The sequence below is a fragment of the Gymnoscopelus microlampas genome (assembly GCF_963454915.1).
Source record: "Gymnoscopelus microlampas genome assembly, chromosome: 2".
NCBI lineage: Eukaryota > Metazoa > Chordata > Actinopteri > Myctophiformes > Myctophidae > Gymnoscopelus > Gymnoscopelus microlampas.
Window position 1 is genome coordinate 46,443,553 of NC_139939.1, and position 17,139 is coordinate 46,460,691.

Sequence of the window (17,139 nt, forward strand, 5' to 3'; positions counted from 1 at the left end):
ACGAAGTGACGCTCTGTGAGCTTGGAGATCTGCTATTTTTGAATGGCCAACGCTAAAATCTAAAATGACATCGGTTTTAATGGGTTTTAAGGTTGACAATACAGGGCATGTTAAAATGAGGTGATGGGACACCAACGTTGTGGAATGACCTACAATTTATACTTTGTACTGCTAAATCTGTTAAAAAAGCTATTTTAGTTAATAATTTTATAGTATTTAAATAGCTAATTTATTAATCGTTTTATATTATGGTATTTTCTTTGTCTTATTGCTGTTAAGAGATTTCTACCTAAATAAAAATAATAGATTACGTTTGATAAATGGTCCAGCCACCTTGCAAATAGAAATACAAGTGCAAGGCTTCGCTTACGGGCTATGATGGGATTGGTTAAATTTTGTTTTTGTGATATTTAATTGCAATGATGGTTATTTCAAAACGAATATTTAAGTGCTCATCGCCTCTTCCCATGCAGCTACTCTCTGGTGCCAGAGGCAAACTGCAGAGCCTATTTCCAAGAGCTGGCTGATGCAGATTTCTCCGTCTTCTCCAGTGCTCTCAGCTACAAACGTACTGCTCTGTTCAAAAATGCCAGGACTTGCCTGGTGAGTTGAGAGTAACCAGTAACCCCCACCGGGCCCACGCACATTCAACTATTACTGATAATGACAGTCAAATCCACTGACATTGGGTCTCAGAGAAAACATTGTACAGATGATCTTCAAACCTTCACATTATAACTAACATATAACAGTTATACATGACAATATAGATAGCTTACAATCCAATTTCAATGCTGTGATACTAATAGTTCTGATGCCATTCTGCCAGTCTGATTTTCATGAATGAACCGAAACCTTTAACCACTTCATTGACCAGAGTCCCCCAGGGGTCTATATTAGGCCGCCTATTTTTTTTCCTTGTACACAAAATCTCTCTTCCGATTATAGCCGATCTATGAGCTTGTAGATCTGCTATTTTCACAGATTTCATGTGCTTAAGTCTATTTGTAATTTTCTTCCTTTTTTCTGTCTTAGGGTATAACAACCACAACCTTGACAGAGGATAACATATCAGTTTTGGGGAACATGTGCTGTAAGATTGGTGCGGCTTATATTACGAATTCTCACTCATCCATCCTGGAGAAACTAAAGAACTGCCCAAATATCAACACAAATCGAGCGGCTGCCATGGAAACCCTCCTGTTGTCAGGGACAACGACATACGGGTAAGCAACGACAAGCACAGTTCAGTTATTAGCAGTGGTGGAAAAAGTATTCAAATGTTTTACTTAAGTAAAAGTATCAATACAGCAATGTAGAAACACTCTGTTGCAAGTAAAAGTCCGGTAATCAAAATTGACTTGAGTAAAAGTACAAAAGTATTGGCATCAAAATATACTTAAAGTATCAAAAGTAGTTCAAGTACTCATTATGCAGAATGTTTTTAAAATGTATAAAATGCATACAAATCTTTTGAAAATAGCAGATCTACAAGCTCACAATGCGTCGCATCGCGACGCATTGTGAACTTGTTGATCAGATATTTACAAATAGCCGGAATGTATATAGGGCTGAAGCGGTTTTGTAAAAAACAAAATCTACAAAGTAACTAGTGACTAAGGTTTTCAAATAAATATTATTATTTATTATTTATATTTGCCTCTGAGATGTAGTGTAAATGACTGAAAATTGGAAATACTCCAGTAAAGTAAAAATACCTCAAAATTGTACTTAAGTACAGTACTTGAGTGCATGCACTTAGTTAATTTACACCACTGATAATAACATGACCAAAATAGGGTCACCAGTCTGTCTGTGGGATATTAACAAGAGCATGCGACAAACAACTACATGGGATCCATTGGACAACAGGTTATTGTCCCCATTTGCTGAAACGTAACGGTTTTGGACATGCAAGGTTTCTGCCCAACTGCGGCAATATGAACGTTGATGAACCCCCCAGTTTGTGTGATACGATACCAGGAGATTGTTTTTTGCTTTTGAATGACAACCGTATTAAATGTTTTTGTGTACCCAGAGATCCTGCAACATGGAATAGAGACACTTTGAACAACCTGGGCATTCTGCCACTGTACTTATCATCAACCTTCTACGATAAGTTTGATAAAGTGAGTAATAGATTGCCTTGGCTCTGTTAAAGGGATAGTTCACCCAAACAAATACTTTTTTTTTTTATTATTAGTCACCCCATGGAGACTTGAATTCATGGATTTTTTTGGGGGTCGTATTCCTAAGCCAATAATTTGATGACCAGCGGACCAGTAGGCAGCGGTTCCGGTAGGAGATACAATGGAGACACTTCGTGTCTCCTACCGTCCGGAACCGCTGCCGGTCATCAAATTATTGGCTTAGGAATGCGACAAAAACTAAAAAATATCCATGAATTCAAGTCTCCATGGGGTGTCTAATCGATAGGGAAAAAAAAGTCATTTTGGGGGTGTCTATCCCTTTAACATCATTTCCACTTTTCTGTTGCTTCGTGCATTTGGTCATGTCTGTTTGTTTGTCCATCACTTTTATTGAGTTTGGCGTTTTCATTTTCCCCGAGCAGAAAACTAAGCGACAGTTCCTGAGGGCATTCCTTAAAGTCCTTAGGCGGGATGGAGTGAAGAGGTGGAAGAAGAGGAGAATGAAGAAAGCCATCAGGCAGTCCATTAAGAACAGCAGGACCAAACGATCCACCAGTAAGTCTTAGCTCCTATTTCTGCCTGCTGTCATCTCCTCATGTAGGAAATAAAAAATATATATATTTACTCGCGGCCCATAAAAATGCGCCCGCTCCTGACCCACTGTTTGGGAAACCCTCAGGGAGTCTCCATTGGGTCCCTGGACCCCACTTTGGGAACCACTGTCTTGGTGCATTCGTTTTCATCGGTGACCTAACCTAACCACTTTAAACCTGCCGTCCCTATTTTGGCCTTGTCATCATAGGGGAAACATTTGTAAAAGAATTTCAAGAAATGTTAAATAGCAAAAATAGCAGATCTGCAAGATCACACGACCTGTATGAGCTTGTAGATCTGCTATTTTCGTAATTTTCTTTTTGTATAAAACCACTTAAGCCAAAGCCTTGGCTTATATAGCGTGGTGAACACCCACGATGTGTGTAACAAGCTGTCCTTCCCTGCCTTCTCCTGCTCTGTCACAGCGACTGAATGCACGGTGGGACAAATCACACAGGTGACGATCAGTGATGAGACCTTCCCCTTCGACTACGACGACGAGACACAGTTCAACTCTTGCCTCAGCGCAACGACCGTGAAACACAACCTGGCCGCCATCTTGGACAAAGTAGACCAAGAGGAGTACACCAGCATTGTTCTCACCAAGCTGCGAGAGGTGGGTCACTGAATATGAAGCAGTAGTAGTAGTACTACTGTACTCTCTCCTGATTGGCTGAAAATGTACATAATTCTGTTTACTAAAGAGCTGGAGAGACCCCTGTGACCAAACAAACGCTCTATAGCAATTATTACTATCAGAATATAGTACTTTACGTTTTAACAAAATCACTTACCCTACCTTTAAAGATCTGCTAGATATTTTTGAAAATAGCACTAGCATATAAAACAAAATATAAGGCTTAAGTGGTCAACAATTGGTATTTTCTTGTGCGCCTGGCTTATTTCATCCAGTTAAATGATAACTTCATGAAGACATTTGGAAAGTCTGTTGCCAATGTATTTTGCATTGTATTCTTGCATGTGAGGCTGTTGTCCTTTTACCAAAATATTTAATATTGTCTGACCACATTACCACCAAATAAAAGTCTTGTAAATGTATTGAATGAATGAACAGGTATCGCAAATGAAGTCATTCCAGTTGCATTTCTAATCTGGTGTTCCGTCTAATATGTCTCTATCCACAACGTCAGGCCTATGTCAGTGAGTCATTCATCCCAGAAGAGAAAGTCCAGGTGCTGGGGCCTGCGTCACGCAACGCCACTACTGATGACATCACCATGTGGAACATCACAAAGATTGACACACTGTGTTCTTTAATGGACTCTTCAGATGGGGAGTGGGATTCAGCTCTGGTAAGTATACAAATGATTTTTGATTGATTGATGGTGTTATTGACAAAAATACATGGGGGCGGCAGTGGCTCAGGAGGTAGAGCGTCTGTCTGTCTGTCTGTCTGTCTGTCTGTCTGTCTGTCTGTCTGGCAGGCAGAGTAATCAGTGTAAAAGTGAGAAAACATAATGCGTTGTGATTATATTAACACATTTTTGCATGTGTGCTCGTAAATGTGTGCAGTACATGTATATGGCACTAACACATTTTTTTTGTCACCATCAAGGCCAAGGCCATCATTTCCAAGTATCTGACTAAGGAGGGCAACAGTCTTGGCAGTGCAGAGCTCAGTTGTGTCAAAGGACCCAACCTGTGTTCCCTGGACGCCAGTGTCCTACAGACCATCTCAGAGGACACCCTCAGGTGAGGAGTCTTGGGGAGGGTACCAGACTGCCAGTGGTGTTGTAAATCATGTTTACTTTAGTGTTTCTTCACTACATGCACACACTTGAACATCGACATTAATCCACAAAACTATTGTTATAAAAAAGAAATTGAGAATATTTTGGGCTTTATTGACAGTGTATAGTAGAGCGAGACAGGAAACAGGGAGAGAGAGATGGGGAATGACACGCAGCAAAGGTTGTCGGGACCGGGATTCAAACTCACGACACGCTGTCAGACTGTATTAGAGCCTATATATGGTATGCGCCTGGACCACTAGGCCAACGGGCGCCCCACCCAAAACAATTTTTAACCTAATTAACCCTGGCATCCCTATTTTGGGCTGGCATTACAGGCAACATTTGAAAAAATAAGAATCAATTATTATTTCATATAAATAAAAGTCCTAATAATAATAATTCACGCATTTTCACAAATAAAAAAGAAAGTAGTAAAAATAGCATACATATCTACAAGCGACATCGTACAACAAATTATAAAAGAGTGATGTGTGTGATTCCATGACATATTATCCAAAATGTAAATAAGATACAGTATGTAAGAGACTGCATTTTAGAGACTGAATAAATTACATTTGTGGTTGAAAATGTGGTAGCACTCTTTTGAGATGTGTGCTGTGTGTCTCCTGGTGTTTCCAGTAATTCCAGTTTGCTGGTAGTGTCCAGCTGTACGCTGGAGAAGAAGAAAGTGCTGTTTAACATCGCAGAAAAAGCCTTCTCTGGACTCAGCCGCACTACAGCTATCGGCACTACCAGCTATCAGAATACAGAGCCATTTTTGGGTAAGCAAGCATTCATTCGCTTTTACATGAGTACAAACACATACTGTATAGTGCAGCGGTTCTCAAACATTTCCATGTCAAGGACCCCCAAGTTGATACATAACTGTCTATACTGTGTGTATACCAGTGGTAAGAGCTGACTCGAAAATCCTCTTGTCTATTTCTCAAGTTTTACTTTACTTGTGGGGACATTTGGCCCTCACAGGTATATTAATACAAGTGTATTAATACACACACACACACACACACACACACACACACACACACATACACACACACACACACACACTTCTGAGATGGATAAATTCTGTATTTTCTTTATGACGTGTAGGTGGTGCATCCCTTTCTTATGTGAGAAGTGCCTCTGCCTCCAATGTCAACATGGACCTGGATACCTTCGTCAATCTGGACTCGAGCGTTGTACAGGTTAGTGGCGTGTGCGTGCGTGCGGTGGTACATCTGGGAAAGGCCTGCTTTCCCCCTATAACCAAAAATAAATGTGGGGAAGCAGCATTTAGTTTGTATGCACCACATATTTGGAACAAACTCCCAGAAAACTGCAGGTCTGCTGCCACTCCTATTTCTTTTAAAACACAACTAAAGACCTTTCTGTTTGCCGATGGCCTTGATTGAGTTGTTTTTCTTTTTTCTCTTTTCTTTTCACTGTAACTGTCTATTATTATTTTATTTTTTTTGTTTAATGTAATTTTATTAATTTTATAATTGTTCTTTCCTTTCTTTTATGTTCTGTGTAAAGCAAATTGCATTGCCTTGTTGTTGTAATGTGCTATGCAAATAAAACTGCCTTGCCTTGCCTTTACATGATAAAAAAAAAAAGTAACTCCTTGCTTTCCTCAGGCACTGACTGTATCAGAGGTTAGCGGACTTCTGGGTTCCAACCTGGCGGAGTTGAAGTCGTATGAGAACGAGGCGGTGGTGAGCAGCTGGGTCCGCAGTCAGTTACAGTCAGAACTGGACACGCTCGGCATCGGGCTGACGGGAGGCAAGGCGGACCCAGTAGTAACAGTAGCACCAGTAACAGTAGCACCAGTAACAGTAGCACCAGCAGCACCAACAACAGCGGCACCAGGAGCAGCAACAACTGCTGCAGGGACTGCCACCACAGGTAACTGACTATGCTATAAAAGAGTGTTCATTTAACCCTGAGAGTGGTCCATTTGTAGGCCTGTCACGACATAATCGTCTAATCGCAATTATTTGAGATAATCGCAATTATTTTTGCATAATCGTCATAATTGTTTCCATGTTGAAAAATGTTCACACATTTTCAAACATTAAAAAAGCGGAAATAGCAAATCTACAAGCTCACAACTTGTTGTGAGCTTGTAGATCAGCCATTTCTGCAATTTGTATACAATTATTAAATATTTTTATTCATATGTTCCAATGTTCAATGGCCAAACACACAATTAAATCGTTAATCGCAATTATTTGAGTGACAATTAATCGTCAACTTAAATTTGTAATCGTGACAGCCCTGTCCATTTGTACACTCTCACAGAGTTAAATACATTACCTTGTTGCTGTTTCCATAAATGAGCGTAGAGGTTTGCTACTGTTACATCTCTGTGTGTGTGTGTGTGTGTGTGTGTGTGTGTGTGTGTGTGTGTGTGTGTGTGTGTGTGTGTGTGTGTGTGTGTGTGTGTGTGTGTGTGTGTGTGTGTGTGTGTGTGTGTGTGTTTGTGATTTAGGCAGCGGAGGCGCTCACATCAGAGCAGACGCAAGGATCTCCTTGCTTGTCGCCTTTGCCCTCATCATCTTTTCGCGGCACATTCTGCAGTGATGGAACAGCACTCGGCTACAGAATTCAGGATCCAGAAAGAAATATAATGAATTTATGTATTTATTTGGGATATATTTATCTCTAAGGGGAACAATACATTATGAAGTTACAATTCAAACATCAGAAAGTAATGTCTTATGATTTATTCACTTATTAACAGTAGTAACTGCCTTGCTATACTGCCTTATTTAAAAGATTGTATACTTAACACAGTTATACAATGGATCTTTTCATACCTCAATTTTGCACTTATGAATTTGCTTTCTTATGTTTCGTATGTCTTTTTATCTTGGTGGTTGAATGTTTCTGAGGATTTTAATGAAGATTTAACTGCACAAATCTGTGTTTAAGAAAACCTACATATGGTTGCTGTCGGGCAGAAATCTTGTATCTCCATATTTAAACATTTTTAAATGTTTTTTTGGTAAATGAATGCCTTACTTAGAAGAGTGTCGTGCAAAAGAAGTGAATATTGCCGATCTATAAGCTTACAACGCGTTACATCGTGACGCGTTGTGAACATGTAGATCGTCTATTTACGCTACTTTAGAACGATTTTTTTTGTGTACTGTAAGTGGTTGAATCTGTCTGTGGGTTTTATAAATATTTAACAGAAAAATGACAGTTTTGGACATACAAGGTTTCCAACCAACAGCAACGATATCCTATTTGAGCACCTATTTTTAAGTAACCAATTTATTTTAACCTGGAGTTGTACTATTTTGCTACTAAAACCGTATATTGCTGCACAGTCAAAGTTATTTTTATTGTGGTGTCAATGGTATGCTTTACCTTTACAGTTCATTGTATTATCTCAGGGTCATGGACAGAGGTAGCCTACAGTATAGTCCAGGGCTTAGCAAACCAATATATTTAAACTGGGCCATTGTTCTAGTTACAGATCCACAACAATGTAGGCTTAGTTACACACAGCTGCACACCTTAATTTAGGCCCAGGTTGTCATAAGTCAGGGGTCTTCAACGTTTTCAGGCCAGGGACCCCCTAGCTGAGAGAGAGATGAAGCAGGGACCCCCTCTATATTGTATACAATTGTGTTTCAGATAAAAACATTTCTTTTTACTTAGTCTGCTCTTTTTTCCCTCTATACCTAGCCTCTTTGCCAAAAATAGCCGATCTACAAGCTCTCAACGTCTCGCAGTGCGAGGTGTTGAGAGCTTGTAGATCTGCTATTTTCGGCTAATGTTCCCCTCAGAAAAGGAATATGGTTCAAGTGGTTAATGTAAAAAAACTAAATCCTATCACGGACCCCCTGTTGAAGACCCCTGTTCTAGACTACTGCTGGTTCACAATTCAGAACAGCTATCCAGCTATAACGTTTAATACAAGTAAAAGCAGTTAATGAATAAGTGGAGTAGCTACAATAAACAAAGATATTATTAGTATATTTTAAACCAGAGGTTCCCAAACGTTTTAGCTCGGGACCCAAAACAAAAATTTTATGTCTCCCCGGGACCCAAAGCAGTGAACGTAGCAGATCTACAAGTTCACAATGCGTCACATCGTAAGCTTGTAGATCTGCTATTTTCACTACCGGGTGGTAAACGGAACGCTCGTCCCAAAAACACACTGCCCCATTTTTTTCCGCGCTCCGAGGCCGCTGGTTTAGACCCTGGGCAGGTGAAACCTTTATTCTCACTGATCACTGATGTTGTAGTTTTAGTTTTGTGCCACTAGAGGGCAGCCTGTTGCTTTACATTAGAACGTGACTGTGATATAAAATGAGTCTGACTAACTTGTTTTTTTACTTGTTGAGGAATACATATACAAAAAAACTGAATCTGTATTTTAGGACAATAAAGAGTCAAAAACAAACCAATTAATATAGCTACAAGCAGCGATAATATGGGGCCAGTGATTGCAGAGAGAAGAAAGAAAGAAGCAATGATAAGTAATATGCACAATAAGCCATAGAAACATAGAAGACTGAACTTGAGAGAAAGAAGACCATGCAATTAACAAATGAGCATTTTAAACCCTCACTAACCCTAACCTCAGTAACAATCTACCGAAATTGTACGTCTCCTCGGAACAGAAACTATGGGTTACTTACGTAACCCCGGTTTTATAAATTGCGAACGAGCTGTTCACATATGGGATCAGCGCCCCCTGGCGATGATATACAGAAGCTTCACATTAACTCCCTCGGGCCAATCCTCATTGGCCCGGTGGGCCGTCAGTCGCTTTCCGGAAAACCCTCCCCCGAGGGTATAAAGGACCCGGAAAGCGGAAGTTACGTTCTCTTTCACACCAGCTTCCTTCTGCCGAGCAAAAAGAAGGGTGTTTTTGTGAACAGCTCGTTCGCAATTTATAAAACCGGGGTTACGTAAGTAACCCATAGTTTTATTACATTGCTCTCTCACTGTTCACATATGGGAGACATAAACCCCCTGAATGTAACCGCAAATCACGATACCCACAACCTGAACCAGGGCCCCGCCCCCCCAGGGGCGGGGCCCACGGCATCCAGGTGCCAACAGACCCCCCGGGTCTGAGGCAGAGACCAATACATTTAGTGGGGCCCTGACAGACCGTAGTCTGCCTTATAAACTAAAAACCAGGCACAGCCTGTCTAGTTAGTGGGGGGCCCTGACAGACCGAAGTCCGCCTTATTAATCTAAGGCCCAACCTTCGGCCATCAACACTAAAGTAAGGGGCATGAACAGATTGTAAGACCGTTCTAAGCACCTAACCACCTTCAGGTGGAAGCCACGCCCAGAACCGTGTGCGCCATAGAAGACGACGCCACGTTCAGGCTGTAGAAAACAGCGAAAGTCGAAGGAGACGACCAACTCGCTGCCGTGCAGATGTCCTGAATAGACACTCCTTTGAGGAGGGCCCAGGACGTCGATACACTTCTAGTAGAGTGCGCCCTCAGACCCTCAGGCACTGGGGCCCCCCTACTAGCGTACGCCAGGCGGATGGCCTCCACAATCCAACGGGAAATTGTGGACTTAGTCACCGCCAGTCCCCCAGGCCCAGGGCCCAGGGAGACGAAGAGCTGGCTGGGGCGGGTCAGGGCCGCAGTCCTCTGGACATACAGCCGCAGGGCTCTTACTGGACAGAGACAGTGTAGCCTCCTATCCTCATCTGAGGCAAAAGGAGGCGGATGAAAAGCCACCAACTCAGTTGGCATAACCACCGCCAGGTGGTTTTTTGGAACGAAAATCGGGTTAGGTTTGAGGACAACCCTGCTGCCATCACCAGCGAACCTCATGCACTCCGGAGCCACCGAAAGAGCATGCATATCGCTCACCCGTTTCGCTGTTGTCAGCGCAACCAGGAGCACCGTCTTGAACGTGAGGAACTTTAGTTCCACCGTCTCCAATGGCTCAAAAGGAGGACGAGAGAGTGAGTCGAGCACCAGGACCAAGTCCCACGTGGGAAACAAGGATCGTGAGACAGGATGTTCACGCAACGCGCCCTTCATGAACTGGCACACCAGGGGCTGTTGTCCCACGGTTTTCTTACCAAAACCAACATGGTTGGCCGAGATGGCCGCCAAGTACACTTTGATCGTCGAGAAGGCATTCCCGAGATCCAATCTATCCTGTAGGAAAGTCAAGACGTCAGCGACCGAGGCCTGGAACGGGACCACGACCGGGGACCTTCCCAGACACCACTCCTCGAACACACTCCACTTTGCCCCATAGACGGTTCTAGTGGAGAGTGCCCTAGCGGCCTGAATAGTGGCCACCACCCTAGGTGGCAGCCCTGTCGCAGTCAGATTGTCCCTCTCACAGGCCAGACCCAAAGGTCTAGGTCTGCAGGCCTGTGATGATGAATCTCGCCCCCGGCCTGCTGCAGCAGGTCCTCTCGCAGCGGGAGGGGCCAAGGCCGCTCGTATAGCAGGGGAGCTATCTCCGACCTCCAAGTGCCCCCTGCCGGAGCCACCAGCAACACCGTCAGGCCTCGGAGCCTGACCCGTTCCAGAGTGGGATGGATCAGCTCCAGTGGAGGGAACGCATAAAGCAGCCCCCCTGGCCATTCGTGCGCCAGGGCGTCCAGGCCCAGCGGGGCCTGACCGCTCATTGAGAAGAACAGTGAGCACTTCGCGTTCTCCCCTGATGCAAAAAGGTCTACCTGAGGCCGTCCAAATCTGATCCAGATTTGGTCCACCACCGCGGGGTGCAGTGACCAGTCCGAGTAGCGAACCTTGCCCCTGGACAGAAGATCGGCACCCCTGTTCAGAAGTCCAGGTACATGAGAGGCGCTGATTGATTTCAGGTGCGTGTCGCACCACAGTATCAGCCTCCGTGCCAGACCGTCCAAAGTAGGAGACCTCAAGCCTCCCTGCTTGTTGATGTAGGCCATGGTCGTGGTATTGTCCGTCCTGATCAGAACGTGACAACCCCCGATGTGGGGCCTGAAGTGTTTCACTGCCAGAAAAACCGCCATCAACTCCAAGAAGTTGATGTGGGCGGTCCTCGTATTGCGGTCCCACAAACCCCTGGCCGTCCGGCCTTCGCAAGTTGCGCCCCAGCCGGTCAAGCTGGCATCGGTGGTGATCATCTTTCTCGAGATGACCCTCCCCACCGGGACGCCCTCCGATAGAAAGGAAGGTACTTTCCATTGTTGGAGGGATCGCATGCATTCCGCGGACACCGTCGTGCGGCGAGAGCCCTGAGTGGCTGGGATCCGGAGTGAGCCCATCCACCTCTGAAAAGGTCTCATGTGTAGCCTGCCGAGGCGCACTAGAGAGATGGCCGAGGCCATAAGCCCTGCCGCCCTCATGCAGACCCTGTACTGGACCTTGTGTCCCAGTTGAAACATGGCCAGACACCTCAGGAAGGAGGCTATCCTCTCCTGAGACAGGCGAGCCCTGAGAGAAACCGCGTCTAGATCGATACCTATGAAGGTAGCCTGATGGGACGGAGTGAGCACGCACTTTGCTAGGTTCAGCGTGAACCCCAGGGAGGTCAGGTGCGACACCACCAGGTTGGTATGGTGGCACGCTTCCTGGCGCGAGGACGCGCTCAGCAACCAGTCGTCTATGTAGGTCGCGACGCGGACACCCCTCCGCCTCAGGGGAGCTATCGCTGCCTGAGTGCATTTCACAAACACCCTGGGACTTAGAGACATTCCGAAAGGAAGGACCAGGTACTCGTACACATGACCCTCGAACTCGAAACGCAGGAATTTTCTGTGCGGAGGGTAGATAGGGATATGAAAATAGGCGTCCTTGAGATCTATTGAGCTCCACCAGTCGCCCTGGCGGACCGTGCGTAGTAACGCTGCTGCCGTCAACATTTTGAACTGAAAGGTTTTCAAATACCTGTTGAGAGCTCTCAGATCCATGATGGGACGTAGCCCCCCTCCTTTCTTCTTGACGAGGAAGTATCTTGAGTAGAAACCTAGACGGCTTTCTCCCGGTAGTACCTCCCGCACGGCGTTCTTTAGCAGGAGTGATGCAATCTCCTCTCGTAACGTTACCGCCGCTTGGCCACTCGCGTGTGACAACAATACTTTGTTGGACATGGGTGGTTTCCTGGAAAATTGCAGCCTGTAGCCCCGTGCTATTGTACGGAGCACCCAAGGGCCAATGTGTGCGCCAACACGTGTTTCCTCAAAATGGCCGACTCTTGTGACAAAACAACAACATTGGGGCCTAGTCTTAACTTGGGGCGTTTTGTGGACCAAGAAAAATTTTGGCGTGACCCGTGTAGGAGATGACGGTTTTGGCCCGCCATCTTGCCTTTGTTGTGTCCCCCGCTCACCAGGGACCCCTCGTGAGGGGTCCCTGATGAACGGTGGCTCATTAGTACTTTGGTTGTGCTTTGTTGTATTTTTTGGTTGTTTAATACAGAATCTGTTTTCATAACAACATTTTGAACAAATACAGCAGCAGGTGACACAGGAACATGCACATTCACAAAATCGTGTTTCATAAAATGTACATAAGGGTGTGTGTGCTTCTTTGCGGGGCTTCGGGAGCGATCGAACGCCGTCTCCACTCGCTCCGTCGAACATCTCCTCCTCTTCCTCGGTGAGCGTGGATGGAGGCCCGTGGCCACAAAATCCAGTCGAAAATCCCCCGTCTGGGGGGAGAGGGAACCGGGGGAGAACTTGTCCCTGCTCACTTGGCAGGGTTGGACAGTGTCATTTACCCTGCTCGGCGCGGCGACCCCTGTGACTGCCTCTCTGAGGCCGGTTGTTGGCGGGGCGCGCGCGGCCACGGTCATCGTCCCGACGTTCGCGCTGTTCGCCTCTGCCAGCGGCTGGTGGGGCAGAATGGGACTGGTTCGGGCGCGAACCGGTCTGACGGACCTGTGGCATCCTACCCCTAGTTGGCTGCCGCGAGGGACGGGTCTGGGGCCGAGAGAGAGGTGGTCCAGAAGGAGCCTGTAAACAGGACATGGCCGCCTCGTCCTGGGCTTTGCGTGTCGCGGTGCTTTCTTGGAGATAAACCATGGCGCCATGGAAGAGGTTGCCGGCGGTTATCTTAAGGTTCTGGAGGTGCTTTTTGTCGTCCGGGCCTTTGAAAGAGACGTGATCCAGCCAACGTCCTCTCTCGTGAGTGACGCACATTCCCAGGACTCTACCGTTCCATTCGGTAGTATTCTTATTGAGGAGCATAATCTCCCGCTGGAGGCGTCGCATCTCAGCCATTTGTTGTGATGTAGCGACATCTCCCGCCTCCGTCATAAGCACCATCAGGGACCCCTGTAACAGAGCAGCAGCATTGAGGGCCCTGGCGCTTCATGTTGTTGCCTTGTAGACCGCCCTCGTGGCAGCGGATCCAGCAACGTCCTTCTCGGTGGTGAGGCACGGTGTCTCCTTTGTTGTAGAGAAGGGCGCCTTCTGGCTGCGCGGCTGGCTGTGCAGCATAAAGGTGGCCAAACTACGGTCCATGGGCGGGAAGGCCGAGAGGCCGAGTTCGCCTGCGCCCGCGCAGTCGATCTCAAAACGCAGCTTTTTTGGATCGGAGTCCGGAGCCAGAGGAGAGCTCCAAGACGCCGTGAGGCCGGCGGCGAAGCCCTTCGCCAGGGGAAGTTTACATTTCTTTGGGACCTTCTCCTCCACGGAGCCCAGTCCCTGCCACTCGGAAGCGCTGGCGGGGGCCACCTCGGCCTCGTCCGCGGGCCATCTGAGGCCACATCTCACGGTGGCCAGTTTGTAGATCTCCAGCAAAGGAGCCTCGCTCATGTCAGGCGGGGGAGGTGCAGCTTCAACCTGGGCTGTAGCCGTCTCCACCATTACCGTAGGTACAGCATCGGCGAGTGGCGTCGCAGGTAGCGGTGGGCCGATGGCTGGGAGAGGAGGGCCGCGGTCCTCCGTCTCCAGGATGACGACCTCTCCGTCCCCCTCGACCTGGTCAACGACCTGGTAATCATCACCGTCGTCGTACTGTTCCACCTGGTAGGTGGCGAGGGTCTCGTCCTCACCGTCATCTCTGCCTGAGCACCCGCTCCTCGCCGGGGAAGAGTAGTGGGAGCTTGCTCGGTGAGGGCCGCCGCTGTGTTCCGCTGCGTTGTCTCCCCTCGCGGGAGAACGGGAGCGGGGACCGATTGATTTTACTCCAGGTCTGCGTCCGTCCCCTCCGTGGAGAGAGCGATCCGGTGGGTCCAAGGCCCGGGCGGAGCCGGCTGCTGCAGACGGGCGAGCCCGGCGAGAGAAAGCCTCCTCTCTGGCCGTGTAAGCGGCGGGCTGTCTGCGGGAGGAGAAGTAGCGGGAGGCCGCGTCGTACTCCTCAGGCTCCTCGTACGTGGTACGGGGAGGAAGATAGAACCTCTCGGCCTTGAACAGGCGATTCTGAAGCTCCGATGGGTGGAGGCTGGCACAGTCAGAGCACCTCGGAGGCTGCTCGTAGGCCGCGGCGTCCGCGTGGGCGAAACCCAGGCAAATAATGCAATGGTCGTGGGTGTCCCACTCGTCCAGCAGCTGGGCACAGGTGCGGGTGCTGCATCGGCGACGGGGGGGGAAATCCATGGCGGGACCCCGGTCGTGGCGATCCGTCGCGGTGGGAAGAGCACGCCGAGACATGCTGATGAAGAATGAATGAAGCCAAGCCGGCCGGCTAGGCTAAGCTAAAAAGCCGGTAGGCCTGAAAGCTAGTTAAGCTAGGCTAAGCTAGCTGCAGCGTCCGCTGTGTAGATCGAGGAAAGAGTTTTCCACTCCGTGGAAGGGAAAGGGAGAGTAACGAGCTCCGGGGACTCTCGGTGGACTGAGAAACCGACTCGTCGCTGTCGAGATCGTCGAATTCCCCGCAGGCTCGTTCTGTTTTTGTAGATGTGATTGTAGTAGCTCTGTGTTCATCGAGGCAGAAGAAGCGAAAGAGAACGTAACTTCCGCTTTCCGGGTCCTTTATACCCTCGGGGGAGGGTTTTCCGGAAAGCGACTGACGGCCCACCGGGCCAATGAGGATTGGCCCGAGGGAGTTAATGTGAAGCTTCTGTATATCATCGCCAGGGGGCGCTGATCCCATATGTGAACAGTGAGAGAGCAATGTAATAAAACCAGTGAAAGTAGCCAATCTACAAGCTCACTAAACGTTGCTATCTGAAAAGTTGTGAGATTGTAGATCGGCTATTTTCACAATGAAGTATGTCATACATTGAAAAAACACTCTCAAATAAGCAGACAGACAGACAGACAGACAGACAGACAGACAATCTGGGTTGGAGGTAGTTGTCACAAAACTGCAATAGTTAAATCTCCTCCTTGGATTTTTGAGCAATCTGCACGAAACGTTTTACACATGAACTTAGGACCTTTGCCAACAAAACGTTAGCGGCGGATTTTCCATAAGTGAAAGAATGAAGCTTTTAAGAGCCAATAAATGTTTTTCATATAATTCAAAATGGTGGGAGATCTAAAGGTCAGAGGTCAAAAGTCAGACCACGAAAGTTGTCGGGCATGAAGAGACGCATGTGTGTATCGAAGTTTCATGGCTGTAGGTCAAACAGGCCATGAGTTGTACCTGTTCAAAGTTGGCACTTTCTTTTTTTTCATTAATATTTTTATTGGAAGTTAGGTACAAGATCAGTTCACTTCAGTATGATCGCATATATCAAGCATACATGAAAAGAAAACTGTCCATCTTCAGCATATGATCATTCGTCTTAACTACTTCCTTAAATATATATATTCCATTAAAAATTGTAAAAGTTACTTGAGTATAGTGTTGTGACTAACGTTATTGTAACAACTACTTTTTTGCAGTAGGCCTAATTAGTAATAGTGTAGTAGTGTAAACGGCATGTTACTGTTTACTTTAAGTGAAAATAGCCGACAAACATGAGAAATAGTGACTTCAAATGTGCTCTACCAATTGGTTGAGCAGACTGTTAAAGGGTTAAATAGAGTGTTCTTAGATTGAAGTGAGTGTGTGATTGGATGAGTTACCAAACGTGGAGCTGAGGCCGCCAGCAACTGCAGTGAGTTCCCTGACAGAACTTGCTCTGCGCATGTCTGTACCAAGCGTGACACTCATGAGAACATTCAACTCTTCAATGCTTTTCATGCTGAATGAATAAAACATAATCACATCGTTGAAGACAACTAAATTACACATGGTTCGAAAGCATGCATATATGAAACGTTTAAACATAAATTGTTATTGTTGTAATTCTGTTAAGTCAACTTGTCTTTAGCATCAGATCTATCAAGTGTTCTTAGATGTCATAGCAAAATCAGTACCGGGAGAAGTTATACAGAATTGTGAAATCCATAAGCATTGTGAATTTGAATGCTGTGGGAATTGAAAGAACATGTGTCAAAACAAAATGATAAACTCAATGTTTGTACAGTACACAACTAGTCATCATGTAAGCAGGGCAGGAATTTCAGGGAGGCCATGAAGGTCATGGCCGCCGTCGACCCACAGTTTGGCCTTCTGCCCTTCAAAAAATGATCTGCCCTGAGGCCACAGTGGCCTTAATGCCCCATCCACACTGCCCCCAGCTGTGAAGACTTGTCCTGTAGTCTTCACAGCAGTGGTGGAAAAAGTACTAAATTTTTTACTTAAGTAAAAGTATCAATACTGCAATGTAGTACTCTGTTACAAGTAAAAGTCCGGAATTCAAAATGTACTTGA

The 17,139-nt window shown here is 46.4% G+C and overlaps 1 protein-coding gene across 2 annotated transcripts in view; it reads left to right on the plus strand.

The window, feature by feature from the left end:
- The window catches only part of mslnb (mesothelin b), a 51,623-nt gene extending 43,788 nt beyond the window's left edge, over positions 1 to 7,835 (plus strand). For both annotated transcript variants that reach the window (XM_084040908.1, XM_084040909.1), the window contains exons 121-131: positions 474 to 603; positions 1,036 to 1,226; positions 2,039 to 2,129; positions 2,573 to 2,705; positions 3,170 to 3,360; positions 3,896 to 4,057; positions 4,321 to 4,457; positions 5,138 to 5,280; positions 5,612 to 5,706; positions 6,139 to 6,406; positions 6,993 to 7,835. In XM_084040908.1, coding sequence (XP_083897034.1) covers positions 474 to 603; positions 1,036 to 1,226; positions 2,039 to 2,129; positions 2,573 to 2,705; positions 3,170 to 3,360; positions 3,896 to 4,057; positions 4,321 to 4,457; positions 5,138 to 5,280; positions 5,612 to 5,706; positions 6,139 to 6,406; positions 6,993 to 7,084 — 1,633 coding nt within the window. In that variant the 3' untranslated portion in view covers positions 7,085 to 7,835. The remainder of the gene's footprint in view (positions 1 to 473; positions 604 to 1,035; positions 1,227 to 2,038; positions 2,130 to 2,572; positions 2,706 to 3,169; positions 3,361 to 3,895; positions 4,058 to 4,320; positions 4,458 to 5,137; positions 5,281 to 5,611; positions 5,707 to 6,138; positions 6,407 to 6,992) is intronic.
- The last annotated feature ends 9,304 nt before the right edge of the window (positions 7,836 to 17,139 follow it).